This window comes from Tamandua tetradactyla, chromosome 4 (assembly GCF_023851605.1).
Source record: "Tamandua tetradactyla isolate mTamTet1 chromosome 4, mTamTet1.pri, whole genome shotgun sequence".
NCBI lineage: Eukaryota > Metazoa > Chordata > Mammalia > Pilosa > Myrmecophagidae > Tamandua > Tamandua tetradactyla.
The window spans coordinates 10,993,711-11,009,659 of NC_135330.1; the positions used below are offsets into that span (position 1 = coordinate 10,993,711).

General features: G+C 55.2%; 1 protein-coding gene and 1 long non-coding RNA gene across 4 annotated transcripts in view; one reads left to right on the plus strand and one right to left on the minus strand.

Moving 5' to 3' along the window:
- KIRREL1 (kirre like nephrin family adhesion molecule 1) overlaps nt 1-15,073 on the plus strand; it is a 97,074-nt gene extending 82,001 nt beyond the window's left edge. For 2 of the 3 annotated variants that reach the window (XM_077156569.1, XM_077156570.1), the window contains 12 exons: nt 1,019-1,176; nt 3,000-3,150; nt 4,126-4,231; nt 4,349-4,497; nt 4,683-4,810; nt 5,404-5,530; nt 5,611-5,711; nt 7,130-7,328; nt 8,605-8,712; nt 8,862-9,001; nt 9,343-9,420; nt 9,620-15,073. In XM_077156569.1, coding sequence (XP_077012684.1) covers nt 1,019-1,176; nt 3,000-3,150; nt 4,126-4,231; nt 4,349-4,497; nt 4,683-4,810; nt 5,404-5,530; nt 5,611-5,711; nt 7,130-7,328; nt 8,605-8,712; nt 8,862-9,001; nt 9,343-9,420; nt 9,620-10,096 — 1,922 coding nt within the window. In that variant the 3' untranslated portion in view covers nt 10,097-15,073. Of the gene's footprint in view, nt 1-1,018; nt 1,177-2,999; nt 3,151-4,125; nt 4,232-4,348; nt 4,498-4,682; nt 4,811-5,355; nt 5,531-5,610; nt 5,712-7,129; nt 7,329-8,604; nt 8,713-8,861; nt 9,002-9,342; nt 9,421-9,619 lie in introns of all 3 variants that reach the window. The other variant, XM_077156568.1, reaches the window with a different exon arrangement.
- LOC143680010 (uncharacterized) lies at nt 7,482-10,264 on the minus strand. Its single transcript, XR_013174010.1, has 3 exons — nt 10,091-10,264; nt 8,599-8,692; nt 7,482-8,293 (listed from the first exon to the last, which is right to left on the minus strand). It is a non-coding gene; the product is annotated as an uncharacterized LOC143680010 (long non-coding RNA).
- Nucleotides 15,074-15,949: the final 876 nt, after the last annotated feature.

Consider the following 15,949-nt stretch of genomic DNA (forward strand, 5'->3'; position numbering starts at 1 on the left):
ATCTCTGGGCATCAGACAGGATGAACAGCCCTCCCCTCTCTCCACCACCATTTCCTGCATCCGACATCTCTGTCAATTCCATTTCTTAAGCACGTAGCCCACTATGGACTTGCCATGTTGTAGGCACTGGAGGCCATATCAATGTCACTGATAATGGGGTCCCTGCTTTCCCAGGGGATCACCATTTTGTTTGGGGAGGAAAATCATTTTAAGTAACACAAATACAAGGTAGATGAGACTACCCTGGCCTATGAGCAACTAGCTAAAGGACCATTCTGGGGAGGCGGATAGATGGCAAGGAAGGTCTCTGCAGTAGCTGGGATTTGAATAGAATCTGTAGCCCTTCAACAAAAGCTGTAAGGAAAAGACATGTCAGAAGGAGAGAATAGCATAAGCCAAGACAAGGAGGTGAGAAAGTGTAGGGTTTGCGCAGAAGGCTGAGGTGCTGCTTGGAACTCATGCTCAAGGCAGTTGGTAGGCATTGAAGGTGTTTGAGCCAAGGAGTGGCACAGTTTTACCTGTGCTTTAAAGAAAATAACCTACCAGCTGAGTGATAGATGGGTTGGAGCCTAGAGGGACGGGAGGCCAGAAGTCTATTTGGGAGGTTGCTAAAATAAGCCAGCCCACCTGGCTGCCCCAGGGCAGAGAGGCAGACGGAGAAGATGGATGTAAGGATCTCCATGGAGGACTCACCTTTCTGTACCCAGCCCACAGTGGTGCAGGCTGGAGTCTAACCCCGGCAGCCCATTCCTTTGCAAATTTGAGGCCACAACCCCCATCTGTAGCATACAGCCTGGAGCAAGGGAGTGGGGGCTGTGGTACCAGAAAATGGTGCTGGTGATAAGAAATACTGCTGGGGGAGGGGAAAGCCATGAAAAATGAGGGTGAAGCCACCACGGGAGCAGTGGATGCAGAAGTTAGGTGGTCCTGCCAAGGAAGAAGACAGGAGCTGCCTCCTGGAGCAGGACTTTGGCCCTGGCTCCACCCTGGGCTGACTTTGCTCTGCTCCCCACCACAGTCCCCCCAGAGGACACCAGGATTGATGGAGGGCCTGTGATTCTGCTGCAGGCAGGCACCCCCCACAACCTCACGTGCCGAGCCTTCAACGCCAAGCCCGCCGCCACCATCATCTGGTTCCGCGATGGGACGCAGCAGGAGGGTGCAGTGGCTAGCACGGTGAGCCCCTGCCTCCCTGCCCCAGCTCCAGCCTACTCCCAGGTCCCTGTTCCTCCATCACATTGGCTCCACCACCGACTCAAGGGGACACAAACGTGGGCAGGCACCTGCTTATATGGTCTACCCGTAAACATTCAGTTGGGAAGACTAAGAACCAGAGAAGAGAAGAAAATTCCTAGGTTCATAGTGTCCTTCAGTAAACCCAGCACTTTATGGATAGTATTTCTTAATCTTCACAGCAGGTCCACTAGGTGGGCTTTCTTTTCATTTCACAAAAGGGGAAACGGGTGGTCAGAGAGGTTGAGTGATTTGTTCAAGATCACACAGCTGGCAAGAGGTAGAGCTGGGTTTGCACTTGGGTCTGACTGTGTTCTCGCAAGTGAGAATCTCTCCCTCCTTGCTTCAGCCTTGAGTTAGTGTCTAGTTGACAGCCAAGGGGCTGGCAAGGCAGGATGCCTGTGTACCTTTTATAGATGAGAAAGCGATGGCAGAAAAAAACATCAAGTGATTTGGCCAGGGTCAAACCGCAAAGCTGATGGTGGAGCTGGGATTAGAATCCAGATCTCCAATTTGGGGCTCCTTCCTACACAGCCCTTTGTCAGGTACCGTAAGCTGTCCATCCCACGGAGTCGGGAGAGACTGCTCGCCTGTGTTTCGGTATTATCTCTGCCATTAGCACTCCGCATAACCTTGGACAATACTTCTTTTGGGCCTTGGTTTCACCAGTCAGATGACACTTTGACCTCAGTGGTGGTTCACACTTCACCACCAAGAACTCTATTATTTCTCTCCTCTAGGGTTGTATGTTTTGAAATATTTTGGCAACTAAATTAGATGTTTTTATGTCAATCAAAAACTCTGGAGCTTTGAGCAGCATGTGGGAACCAGTGCTAGTGCACTGGCCTGCTACCGCTCCAGCCCAGCAAAGACGCGTGGGCTGCTGTCAAACTTCAGAAGAATTACTCCGGTTCATAAACGGGCTCCCTTGGGCATTTTTTTTGCAATATGGAAAACAGCTGGAGGGTGCTGATGACCTAATATCGTGGGACCCCAAGTGAGATGCCACCAAGCCAGTGTGCAAAGGACCAAGTGTGCCCCTTTCCTGCCCCAAAGGAGAGACCCAGCCCCCAAACACACACACAGTGTTCACAAGGCAAGGCTGGATGCGCCTGGGGCAGTGGGGGCTGGCCTGGCCAAGAGAGACCTTCCAGAAGAGGAGGGACTTGAGCTGGACTCAGAATCCCAGGAATGAGGCTCAAAATCGGGGCGAGGATGGTAGTTGCCCTAGTGGTGAGGGGCGGATATCAGCTGGGTTGGCGACGAGGGGCCTGCAGCCTTTGCCGGCAGTCGCGGTGTTTACGCCCCAATTCCAAGCCCTTCCTGAATGGCTTTGACAGGAAAACCTGTGATGGTGAAACCTCACTGGGGAGTAGAGCACAGGGCAACCTCGTATCTGTAGATGGCTCTGTGAACACGCAGCCTGCAGATACAGAACTCCTAGATGGGAAGTCGTCCAGACATCTGGGTGAGGCTTTAAAATAAGGTGTAATAATATCCTTTCCATCACAGGCGAGGAAGAAGTGGGAGAAAATGAAGAAATGAGAGGCTAGCATCTTGTGTGTGTGTGGGGGGGGGGAGTGGAGTGGATTTTTCAAAATATCTATTTCTAGAAAAGTTCTGTGTTTTAAAAAAAATCATGGGGAAGAGGTTGGGGGTCAGGCAGGGGGCTGAGCCCCAGCCCCAGCCCACTTCCGAGGGGGGCACTGTGCCAGTACAGGAGGGGGTTCTCACCTTGCCTTGTCCCCCACCCTGTCCTGCCTCAGGAGTTGCTGAAGGACGGGAAGCGGGAGACCACTGTCAGCCAGCTGCTCATCAACCCCACCGACCTGGACATCGGGCGCGTCTTCACCTGCCGCAGCGTGAACGCGGCCATCCCGAGTGGCAGGGAGACCTCCATTGAGCTGGACGTGCACCGTGAGTGGGGCCCGGCAGGAGGAGGTGGCAGGCGGGGCCGGGGAGGGAGGCGCGGGCAGCAGCCGGAGGAGCGCAGAGCTCTGGGAATCCTCCAGAGGCTCTGGACCAAGGCTCATCACTGACCACCCGCCTCGAGGCCCGGGTTTGCACGACGGGCACTGAGGGCTGGTAGCGGTGATGGCGTCAGGTCGGCAACTTTAGGCAGAGCATTTAATCTCTCTGAGCCTCTGTGGCCAATTCCATAAACGGGTGGAAAGGAAAATGCAGGCCTAGCATCCCTCATCCACACGTCCACACTAAAACCGACTTGGTGGCAAAATCTGAACAGAGGTCCTTTGCAGTCTTTCTTTATCCCGCTTAGTGTGAAATCATATGTTTTACTGCAAATATATGAACGTGTGTGATGACTAACCTTGTCTGGGCCCTGCTGGGAGTGTGCCATAGTATATGAGCATTGGCTTTCTAAAATTTGAAAAATTCCAGATTCTGAAAAACAGCTGGCCCCAAGTCTTTCAGGTAAGGAATTGTGGACCTGTGCCGCTCCTCAAGGATTTGAGCTATAGATGAGATATAGTAAAGGGTATCCAGCATGGATCTGCTACCTAGTAGGTGCTCAATAAATTCCCCTGCCCGGGGGATGGGGCGGGTGTGGGCAGCCAGTGGAGAAATGTCCCTGCACCCCTCCGCCTTTCAGCGAGCCAGTGAACTCACACTGGCGCCTAGTGGCCTCAGTGGGTAACTAGAACCACCGAGTCATTTGTCCCTTCAGAACTGTCCTTGGCAGTTGCCCTAGGCGGCCCCCTGAAGGCCCCAGGGAGAGGAGCTGAGGAAGGCAGCTTGTTTACTGGAGCCTCAGACCCCCAGATGATCGCCAGATGCCCCCTAGAGTGGGGAGGTCTGATGTTTGTGCCAGGGAGGGAAAAAGACATCACAAGAACAGGAGGAGCCCTGACCACCGGTCCCTTTCCCCCGCAGACCCACCAACAGTGACCCTGTCCATCGAGCCACAGACGGTGCAGGAGGGCGAGCGGGTCATCTTTACCTGCCAGGCCACGGCCAACCCCGAGATCCTGGGCTACAGGTGAGAGTACTGGGAGTGGCCGGGGATTCCACAAAGGTGGGGGGGACAGTGTCCACGGATGGAGGTGAGAGGACTCAGCCCCGATCTCACCACCTTCTCTGTTGCCTCCCCCTCCAGGTGGGCCAAGGGGGGTTTCCTGATTGAAGATGCTCAAGAGAGCCGCTACGAGACGAATGTGGATTATTCCTTCTTCACGGAGCCTGTGTCCTGCGAGGTCCACAACGACGTGGGGAGCACCAATGTCAGCACTTTAGTCAACGTCCACTGTGAGTGGCCGGGCAGGAGGGACGGGACCACGAGCAGGGGTTCCACAGGCCTGGGATGGAGGGGGGGCAGACTCCATGGAGCCGGGGCAGATGAGGAGTGGCCGCACAGGTGCAGGAAGAGAGCGCCGATGGGCGCTGACCCCCAGTGAGGCTGGGACCCTAACGAGCTGCCTCCCGCTTCTCAGTTGCCCCCCGGATTGTCGTGGACCCCAAACCCACCACCACGGACATTGGCTCCGATGTGACCCTCACCTGTGTCTGGGTTGGGAACCCGCCTCTCACCCTCACTTGGACCAAAAAGGACTCAAACATGGTAAGACGCTCCCTGCCTGTCCTGAATGCGGGGGGAGGGGGGGAGGGGTGCGGCCATCGTCGGGTAGAGCGGAGGGCGGGGGGCCCGCATTATTTCAAGTTTGAACTTGGGGTGTTTCTAGGGTCTTGAGATTTGGAGCAGGACAGTGCTTGATCTCATCTCCCACCTCTCCTGCCCGGACACTGGCCGGTCCAGAGGCACTGGGTGGGGCAAGATAAGCTAGGCTTGGGAAGCAGGATGGGATCCAAGGGAGGGAAGAGGAGAGGGCCTGGCGGGGGGCTGCCCCAGTGGCGAGGGGTCTAGTGCATTAGTGGTACGTAGGAAAGTAGAAGACACAGGGTGGGTCACTCTAAATTGTCCCAGCCTTTATCTACTCTCTGTGCCCCCCACCCCTGCTGAGCTGGTGTGTTTAAGTGTCGACTGGTTTAGAGGAAGGGGGATGGACCAGGCAGACTTGGGAACCCCGTTTCCCTTCTGGGAATTCACTTGTGGTCCTCCCTGCTTTCTTTCCAATGCCTCCGATGTGGGGGCCCCCATGGATCTAGGGGCCCCGGCCTCCTGGCTCCCCACCCGAGGCTGCTCTCTCTGCCCAGGTCCTGAGTAACAGCAACCAACTGCTGCTGAAGTCAGTGACCCAGGCCGACGCGGGCACCTACACCTGCCGGGCCATTGTGCCTCGCATTGGAGTGGCTGAGCGGGAGGTGCCACTTTATGTGAACGGTGAGCGGCCTGGGAGGGGCTGGGGACAGGGCGGGCCCTGCGGGGTCTCAGCGGCCCTGACCACATCTTCCTACTTGCAGGGCCCCCCATTATCTCCAGCGAGGCGGTGCAGTATGCCGTCAGGGGTGACGGAGGCAAGGTGGAGTGTTTCATTGGGAGCACGCCACCCCCGGACCGCATCGTGAGTGCTGGGCCGGCCCTGCCCGGCTGCCCTGCTCAGCCTCCTCTTCCTTTGGCTTTGCTTCTTCAACTTCCCCAGCCCCTCTCCATACCTCTCTCATCCTCCATCTTTCTATCCCTTTCCCTGCTTAAATCCCAGCTCTTCCCATACCAGCTGGGTTTTTTGAACCACAGTTTTCTCATCCATAAAGCAGGGATAGCAGTGCCTACCGGATAGGGTAATTGTAGCAGCAGAAATGAAATAGCAGATAGGGCTCCTGGCACTCAATTCCCTGTTAGCACTCCTCTCTATTCCCTTGGGCAAAGCTCTTGCTCTCTCTTCTCTCATCTCCCACCCTTTCTTTCAGCCTCCTGATCTTTTCCTGCCTCTCCTCATTCCCTCTTTTCTTCGTCCCCTTTCCTCCTGCCCCCTCCATCTTCTTTGCCATCCAGTCCCACTCTTCTCCCTCGTTTCCTGCCTTCCTCCTTCCACCAGCCTCCTCGCCGTTCCCCTCCCTCCTTTCTCCTCTTCTCCACAACACGAGCCATTAATTCCTTCCGTGACCATTAACCGTCAAACCCCTCATCACGTTTAATGACCATTTGGCTAACTCCAGGGCTGCCCAGGGACACTTCATTACCAGGCCGCCTGGGCAGCGGGAGGCTCGGCTCCCAGGGGGCTTTCCATGCAGATCGAGGAGGACTGATCCCTGGAAGGGAGCCAGACGGCTGCCCCCCAGCCCCACCCCACCCCGGCCTCTACCCTGAGGGAGGATGCAGGAAGGGGATGCCCAGACAGGAGCTCAGGGATGGAGGGCTCTGGGAGATACTGTTTTAAGAGTCTGCAGATGGGTCTCCAGAGCCAGCCAGGAGCATTCACTGTGGCATCAGCTGTGGGTTAAAAGTTAACCTTGTCATTTTAGTTAGAATCTCAGCTACCAGATCTGGAAGGAATCTCGAGGACTGTCTAGCTCTGGCCTGGTGCAACTCATTTACAGAGGCAGAAACTGAGGCCCAGACAGAAGAGAGGCCACTCAGGGACTCAGCGGCTGGGCCAGGACTAGAACCCCGAGTTCTTGACTCTAGGATGATATCAGGGGTTCCCTGATCAGCTGCAACCACATCACACAGGGATCTTTAAAACAGACTGTCCCCTGAAGGTTCATATTTAGAAAATAGTCCCCGAGAACCCACGTTTTAAAGAATCTCCCTGGGCAGATCTGATTTGTTTGGGAAGCACTTCTCCGAGAATAGAGATTCAGTGCCAAGGGTTTGGGTGGCACATGCGGCTTGAGGTTAAAGGGTGAGTGCCTGGCTGGACTTAGGGGTGCAAACAGCACAGGGGATTGAGGATGCCTTGAGGGTGGGTCCAGTGATACCTGGCTGTGTGCTTCTGCCACCAGCCCCCTCCTTACCCCCCTCCTGTCCTCCCCATCCCAGGCATGGGCATGGAAGGAGAACTTCCTGGAGGTGGGGACCCTGGAACGCTACACGGTGGAGAGGACCAACTCGGGCAGCGGGGTGCTGTCCACGCTCACCATCAACAACGTCATAGAGGCCGACTTCCAGACCCACTACAACTGCACTGCCTGGAACAGCTTCGGGCCGGGCACAGCCATCATCCAGCTGGAAGAGCGAGGTGACTGGCAGCCCCGCCGGGGAGCAGGGCGGCTCAGGACCCCGCTCCCTCTCCTCTCCTGGGGCCAGGACTCAGGGGAAGAGAACTCTCCCTGGCCTCCCCACCAGAACCTGGTCCCACTGCTCAGCTAGGGAGAGTCACTCACTCTTTAAACATTTATTGAGCACCTGCTGTGTGCCGGGCACCAAACTAGGGACTGCAGGGACAGGTGTGAATGAGACATGGTCCCTGCCTTAGAGGAACTTTCAGTTTAGTGGAGGAACTGATGGAGTGGTGGCAAATAAGTTCACACTGAGAAAAATCAAATGAGCTGTAAAAGGCAGTAACACTACGTATCTCATTGGGTGGCAGTGAGAACTGAATGAGAGAACATTTATCAAATATCTGGCATATAATAGATGCTCAGTAAGTTTTAGTCCGCCCTCTCTCCTGCTTCTTGAAGAATCCTTAGTCTGAAATGAGAGGCACATCCCCTCCTTTAGGTGACTTCTAGTGTGATGAAAGAAGCATTGCCTTTGACTTTTGGGAACTCCCAACTGATAAGGGAAAGTTAGGGTTTTTTTATTTGTTTTAATTTTGAGAACCAGTCAAAATTGGTTCACTCAGAAGATGGGGCGCTTGATGGAAAAAGACTGGAGATACTCTCAGTTGAGTCTCAGCTGCCAGCGAGGGGTCAGGGAGCACACAGCAGACAGAGACAGGTGGGACCTGGCAGGGAGGCTTTCTGGAGGGAAAGAGGCTTCCGCAGGATCTGGGTGAAACCAGGACTCCCAAGAAGAGTGAGGAGGCTGGGGGCAGGATTCTTGGTACCTTCTCCACTCTGGGGAGCAGGGAGAGCTAAGGAGGGAGTGCTGTTTGGAGCCTGGGGTATGGATGGGCTGGTCACAATGGGTGGACACGGAAGGTGGTAAAAGAAGGGGGAATGCAGATGGGAGACTCTGGAGAGGACTTCCCAGGCAGGTGGGCTGAAGGAGAAAGACAGGCAGACAACCAAGGACAGGGTCAGACGGACACCTTACTGCAGGGCTGAGACCTAGGCTGAGAAACAGCTGACCATAAACCCAACTCTGATCAAGCTGAAGCTCAGGCCTAAATCCAGCCACAGTCCCACTGTGATCAAACCCCACGCTGCCCACACGCTTGGGTGAAACTCAACCCTTGTGGACCACCCAGGATTGCCAGGGTAGCATGGGGCCTGACCTTTCGCCAAAAAACAAGCTCAGGCCCCAGTGTGGCTCCAGCCTCACCTCTCCTCCTTTCCTCCCCTCACCTGAAGAGGTGCTGCCCGTGGGCATCATTGCCGGGGCCACCATCGGCGCGGGCATCCTGCTCATCCTCTTCTTCATCGTCCTGGTGTTCTCCCTCTACCGGCGCCGCAAAGGCAGTGAGTATGGGTGCTGCGCGGGTCCCAGCCCCCGCCCCGGCAGCGGGGTCCCGGGGACGGGCCACCTGCAGGGCCCCCGGCCGGCCGTGCCTGGGATGGGCGAGGCGTGGCGGAAGGCGCCAGGCCCAGCCGGCCTCTTCCTGTCCCAGGTCGCAAGGACGTGACCCTGAGGAAGCTGGACATCAAGGTGGAGACGGTGAACCGCGAGCCGCTCACCATGCACTCCGACCGGGAGGACGACACCGCCAGCGTCTCCACCGCGACCCGCGTCATGAAAGCCATCTACTCGGTGAGGGCCCCGTCCGCCCCGGCCCACTCCCCACTTGGCACCCTTGGAAGGATCGGGTCCCGCTGCCTCGTGGCGCAGATGAGGACACAGTTCCAGAGAAGGGCGGTGACACGCCCGAGCATGCTGCCTGCTAGCGGCACAGTCACGGCCGGGACCCAGGTCCCTGGTCCCTTCCCACCCTGACCCCGCCCCCCCCCCTCCCAGAGCCTCTGCTGGGACACCGTGCAAAGCTCCAGTGTGCCTGGGACTCCAGCCCCTTCACTGCTAGTGGCTGCGGGGGTCGTGGGGGGGGGGACAGAGCAGGGCCTCGGCTCCTGACACCCCCTCCTGCCGCCCTGCAGTCCTTTAAGGATGACGTGGATGTGAAGCAGGACCTGCGCTGTGACACCATCGACACCCGCGAGGAGTATGAGATGAAGGTGGGGGTGGGGGCGCGAGGGCCGGGTGGAAAGGCGGGGTTCCGGGGCCTGGGGCAGGTTTGGGGAGGAATGTTCAGGGATGTGTGTGCGGGCACGGAGGGGCTGGAGTGCAGGCTGGGGACCCGGGGCGGGGACAGAGGGGGAGCCCCCCGGGAGGCCGGGGGACACTAACGCCCCCGGCCCTCCTGCTGCCCGCCAGGACCCCACCAACGGCTACTACAACGTGCGTGCGCATGAGGACCGGCCGTCTTCCCGGGCCGTGCTCTACGCCGACTACCGCGCCCCGGGCCCCGCCCGCTTCGACGGCCGCCCCTCTTCCCGCCTCTCCCACTCCAGCGGCTACGCCCAGCTCAGCACCTACAGCCGGGCCCCGGCCTCCGACTACGGCCCCGAGCCCGCCGCCCCTGGCCCCGCCGCCCCGGCGGCCGCCGACACCGCCAGCCAGCTGTCCTACGAGAACTACGAGAAGTTCAACTCCCACCCCTTCCCCGGGGCGGCCGGGTATCCCACCTACCGACTGGGCTACCCGCAGGCTCCTCCCTCCGGCCTGGAGCGGACCCCGTATGAGGCCTATGACCCCATCGGCAAGTACGCCACGGCCACCCGGTTCTCCTACACGTCCCAGCACTCGGACTACGGCCAGCGGTTCCAGCAGCGCATGCAGACTCACGTGTAGAGGCCAGAGCCCGGCTGCGGCACCTCTGCGGGGCAGAGGCGAAGGCGCTCACCGCTGTTCCCTGATATTCAGGGGCGTGGCTCGTTGCTCCCGTCTTGGACCAGCCTTCCTCCTCCCGCCGTGGCAGGTGGGGAGCGGGTCTCCCAGAAATACAACGTCCCGAGGATGGTGCTCCGCGCGCGCCCCGGCCGCTGGGCCTGCCCTTCCCTCTTCTTCGGGAGGATGTGTCTCTTCCGACCTGCGCTCCTGCCTGGCCCCACCATGCGGTCAGGGAAAGTGAGGGTTGGGGAGAGCAGAGGGGGTCACTTTTTTGCAATCCCTTTCTATCCCACCCCTCTGGGCTCCCACAAGCTGAGAGGGGGCCACGCAGGGACGGTCAGGCTTTGGCCTAAGGGTGGCTCTGACATGTAGAGGTGGGAAGCGGGATAGCCCAGCCAGTCCCTCTGCTATCTGCATTCAAGGCCTGCACGCATCTGTCCCCCATCCCTCAGGGGACTGCACAAGGGCCATTGGGTTTATTTCAGCTCTGTCTACAGAACACAACCCTGGTACTAAGTTCAAATCCAGCCCTCCTCAGCTGGGGTCAAAAGGCCAGTCATCCTGGCTGCCCGCTGTGGACATCTGTTGCCAGTCTGCAGGGGGTCCAGGTATCCCCAGCAGCGCTGTCTCCTTTCCTTCTCCTCCGTGTGGGACCAGACAGATAAGTCAGGGGTTGCAGGAGGAGAAAGGAAAGGCCAGGAACCACGTCCTGATTCACCAGCAAGAGACAGCTGCATGGTCCATAGCAGTTTCCACAACCAACACTAGGGGTAGCCCCTCCAGGCCCCCTCTTCTCCCTTGTCTGCCCCCCTTCCTAACTTTAACTCCTGAGCCTACCTGAGGAGTTGTGGGGTGGGAGCCAGGGTGCTATAGGCTATTTTTCCAAAACAATGAAAACCTCATTTGGAAAGAAGCTGTAGGGATTTCCCCACCCAAATACAAGTCCCCCTGGAAAGGAAAGGAGGGGCCTGTTCTACTCCACTGAGTTCCCAGCACCCTCTTCCACTCTTCTGGTCTCCAAGCACTTTGAATCCAATTTTATACATTGGGGCTGGGAGAACCTGTCCCGAGGGTGGGTTAGGGAAGGGACCTGGCACTCAGACTCTGCTGGCCTGCCCCGAGGCCCCCAGCTGGTCAGAGAGGCTATCTCCCAGGGGCCATGGGGGATGGTCTGTTTATTTCTTTTTTTTTTCTTGGACCAATCAGATTCCTTCTACTTTCAGTGCCTTGCCGTGTCCAGCTTTGGTTGCCCCGCCTGGGGCGGGCGGCTGCGAGGGAGCGGGTTCTTAGAAGTGTCACGCTGTCCAGTGTCACAGTGTTAGGGGGAAAAGCGGGTGAGGGGACTGGAGAGGAAGGGGGACAGGATATGGTCCCCGACCAGAACTTGCTCTGACTGGGAGACGGGCGCGGACGGGCACTGCAGGCATTCCACGGCCCCCCTTTCTCCCCTTGCACCCCCACATTCACATGCACCCCACACATTCCACACCACCGTTTCTCAGCCACCACCTTCTGACCAAAGACTACAGGCGCTCCAAAGAGAGCCCCTGCCCCTGCCCTTGCCTCCCTGAACCGAGAATCAGTGTCTGCCATCCTGTTTCTGTCTCCCGGACTCCACGCCAGGGGTGGGGAGTGGGGGTGGGCCTCCGGCGCGGCTCCCAGAATGCACGTTGCCCTGTCTTGCTGGTCACCATTCACTTGTCATGTTCGTTTTAATGAGTTACATGCTCATCAGCCACGGGCCATCAGCACCCTTACGGATGGGTCTGCAGGTGACATTCCCTGCCAGCCACTCTCTGGTAGAGACCAGATAACACCCAGGAAGAGTCTCCCCAGTTCCAGCCTCACAGGTAGCCTCCATGTCTCTTTTTCAGCATGGGAGTGCCCGTGCAGCTGGCCCATCTTGGGGTCTTACGCAGACACGCCACCCCTGAAAGCTGACACCTTCCTGCAGAGTCCCTTATGGGAGCTCAGTGGGAAGGACTAGGAAGGATGCAGTTTCCTGTGCAGACAAATCCATGCAAATTTCGATTATTTTCACAAAAACCAGAAGCCATGGATGATCCAAACAGATAGTGGCTTTTGAAACATGAATACTCCAAAAACTTTTTGGTATTGAGTTTGGCCAGGTTCTCCTATTTCCCCCCTTTTTGTTGTAAGCGTTGGGCGGCTTCTGTTAAAATGACAGGGAGGAGGGGACCAAGGTCGCTAGATAACTCTGATCATTCTTCAGGGATGCTGGTTGAGAAAAGAAGCTTAGTTATCTGGAGCTTGTTACTTCACTGTTACAGTGACTTCACTGTTCTCTGGTCTTAGCACAGTAGCTGGGGCCGCCTCGGTAGGGAGAACTGAGCAAGGCCAGGGAACATCGGGCGGCAAGGCAGACTCTGCAGCATACCTTCCTGTCCTATCGGAATCTGAACTGGGACCTGCCTATTAAGCCGCAGGAAACAGCTTTTCTGGGGAATGGAAGGTGCCCTTGATCACTAGGTCTGTTATCCAAAGCTGGAGAATTTTCTAGCACGGTGTCTCTATACTTATTGATGTGGTGTCCTCGATGATCCTGAGCTCCTTTGACTCTCTTGTTTTACGGGAAAGACATGTGGCTGGACGTGGGGAGGCCTGGGACCCGGTTCTGAAGCTGCTATTTACTGAGTGACCTTGGGTAACCTCTTTGCATTCATTATCCCCCAATATTCTGACCTGTAAAATGACAGAGAAGGGTTGCAATAATCGAAAATTCTGCTTTTGCTGTTGGGGCAGGGGAGTTTCCCATTCCTGACAGGTTGTTGGGAACAACAACTGAGGAGGACCAGAGAAGGGGAGCTGGGAGTTTCGCCTCTCGTCGTGAAAGAGGCTTTCGACGCAGGCTTCCTTCTCTCATTCGAAGTATTAGGAATGAATTTCCATAAGAAACCCCCTTATCACAAATAGCAGCTAAAAGCACATCCTAAATCTCAGTGAAATCGATTTGAGTTATCCTTTGGCCTTTGGGTTACCTGTGTCAAAGATTTGCAGAAGTGTCTTCGGCCAGGGCAGGGTGACAGTGACGCTCGTTTGCCGTGTGCTGAGGTTTCAGGCAATTTCCTCTGTGGGGACAAATGGGAGCCCCCTCCTGCAGTCCCCAGGAGCATTGCCCTGGCTCGGAGACGGCTCACCCCACTTGCAGAGCAAGGTGAGACCTGTATCTAGGGCATCCTGAGCTAGAGGAGCGAGTACAGCCGACTCCTAGAAGGAGCAGGCTGGAAGGGGAACCACTACTAACGGTAGAGGAAAGAGGAGAACAGCTGTTTTGACATGAATTCTGCATCTTAAAAGACTTCTTGTTCTGGCTGAGTTGTGGTCTCTGTACTTCATGGAGGGCCCAGTTTGCCCGCATCCCTCAAAGCCCAGCCACAAAGTTTACATGAAGCAAAAACCTTAAAAAATTAGAAAGGAAAGAGGCCAGTGCCTGCTGTGCTCTCACAGTTGTCATGCGTGAAATGAAGAAGGTTTTGGCCACCCTGGCTCCAGATACTATGCCTATCCTGATTCCAGCAATTGCTTTCTGCATAATTTCAAGGAGGGGCTTTTTCTGCTTTACGGGATGCAGCTGTTTGCACTGGAGTCTCTTTTGCCCTGGGGGCCTCTCTCTAACCCCTAGGACCTCTGTCAGGAGCCAGGAGGCCTGAGCTCCTTAAGTGGGATCAGATGGCCTCTCGGTATACCTGGTCCACATACACAGCCCCATCGGGCCATTCAGGGTGTGAGAAAACCACGTTAGAGCTAAGTACCCCAGTTCATCCGATCTGGCTCAGCCCCACCTCAGCCTTGGAAACCCTGGCTTCTCTACCATTTTAGCGCTGTGGGACCCGAGCCATGTCACCACACTGTGCCTCCGTAGGCCCTTCTGCTTAGTGAGGGGATCCCCTGAAAGGCATTAGTGACGCTCCTGACCCTGATGGGACCAGCAAGGAGGCGACATGGAACATTGAAGTATACAGACCAATGGATGTAATTGAAAGACATTTATTTTTGTGAAGAGGCTATAAAATTAGCATTTAAATATCCCATTCCCTTTTTCCTGCCTCCCCCTTCCATCCCCTCTCCCAGTGGTAACTCCCCTCTCCTGGAGGCCAGCCCCTTTCCCGGTGGCACGGGTCTCCTTCATTAGCTCAGTCCAGACCCCTCCGCCTCTGGGCTGGTGTAGAGGACTAGAAACGTGTGGCTTGGGAGATTTCTGGATTTGGGAGGTGGGGACAGAATCCCATTTTTCTTGCATCACTGTGAGGGAACTCCAGTCCCTGTCCCTGGAGAAATAATTGCTGCACAGAAGTCACAGGCCATACTGGGCAGCTCTGGTACAAGCCTGCCCTTGAAAACAATAATAATGACTTCATTTGCATAGATGATCACTCTTTCCTCTTGTCCCTTGTTTCCCATTCCTAGTTTTTCGCTGGTCACAACCATTGGCCTTTTGGCGTGCTAGGCCACCGGTTTTTCTTTTCACTCTGCCCTTCAAATGCTTTCCCTTGAGAACATCCCTGACTGGGGAGAGAGCGGCCAAATTGCCAATACAAACTCCTGATACAATCCTGTTAGCAATAGTGACCCAGAAGATTTTGCTGCCTCCAATTTCACCGGAAAGAAGCCCAGGGCTCCCTGCGGTCACCATTTTTAACCCCAGCCTTTCTTGGGATTGCAACTCCTTTTCTGGCTCCAGTTGAATTTCCTCCCCCCAAACCCTAATGATAAATGGATCCATGATGATAAATAAGAGAAGAGGAAAAAAAATATTATTTTTGTTAGGACGAACCATCGTAGATTTTTAGCAATGTGTATCTGTGTGTCCCTCACACCTTTTCCTATTCTGCCTTTTTTCATTTTCCTTTTTTTTAAATATTATGTACTATATTTTTAGTCTTAAACACACTCTATATTATATATATTTAATTTTTATATATATAAATATAAATGTTTTAAAAAGTACCATGTTTTGTGTTATTTATTGCATGAGCAGCTCCAGTTACTTCAAAGCCTGTCTGATTTTGGGCGAAATGGTCTGGCTTTGGGGAAAATAGATTTTTGGATTGAGATACAGACACTGTATTTGTGTCACCTCCAGGCCTTAGGGCAAACACATTTTATTCACCAGCTTGTGATTGCTGCAGAACCCTGAGGCCACTTATGACAGTGTAGGGACAAGCGGCTAGAGGCTCCGTGCTTTTGGCACACAGCATCCAATATTCAGTGCCAAATCTGATCACGGGGAGGAAAGGGTGGGGGGGGCACTTTCAATCTGGGAGCCAGATCCCAAAGGAACTGGGATGGAAATGCAAGCTGGGTTGGCTCCATCGATTGAAGAGCTGTGCTTTGGGTTAAGGGCAAAGTTACCAAGTCTCCAACCTTTAGAACATCTAGTGGAGAAAATGATGGCAAAGCAGTGCACATACTGAGAGGCTCTCATGCTGAGAAATCTTAAATCCTCTGAATTTGGTATCAGAGTTCACACGGATTTTACTTGCTCTGTTTCACAGGAGTGTCTGAGGATAACCAAAATCGTTTTCAGATAATGTTTTTGAAAAATATAAATCATTAGAGAAATGCAAGGATTTATTGTTTTGATCATCCAGATAATCACCAAGCAAACTAAAGACGATCTACAGTAGCCATTTTGTACACAAGGGACAGAAAACACAAGTCAGAGAAAGCGATAGGATTTAAGAGCTAAAAAAAAAAACTTAGCTATAATGTAACCTGTTTCCAAGCAGATTGGAGATCTCAGCCCTGGAGCTGGGAGTGGGGGGAGGCAGGGGCCAGTGGAGATTGGAGTCT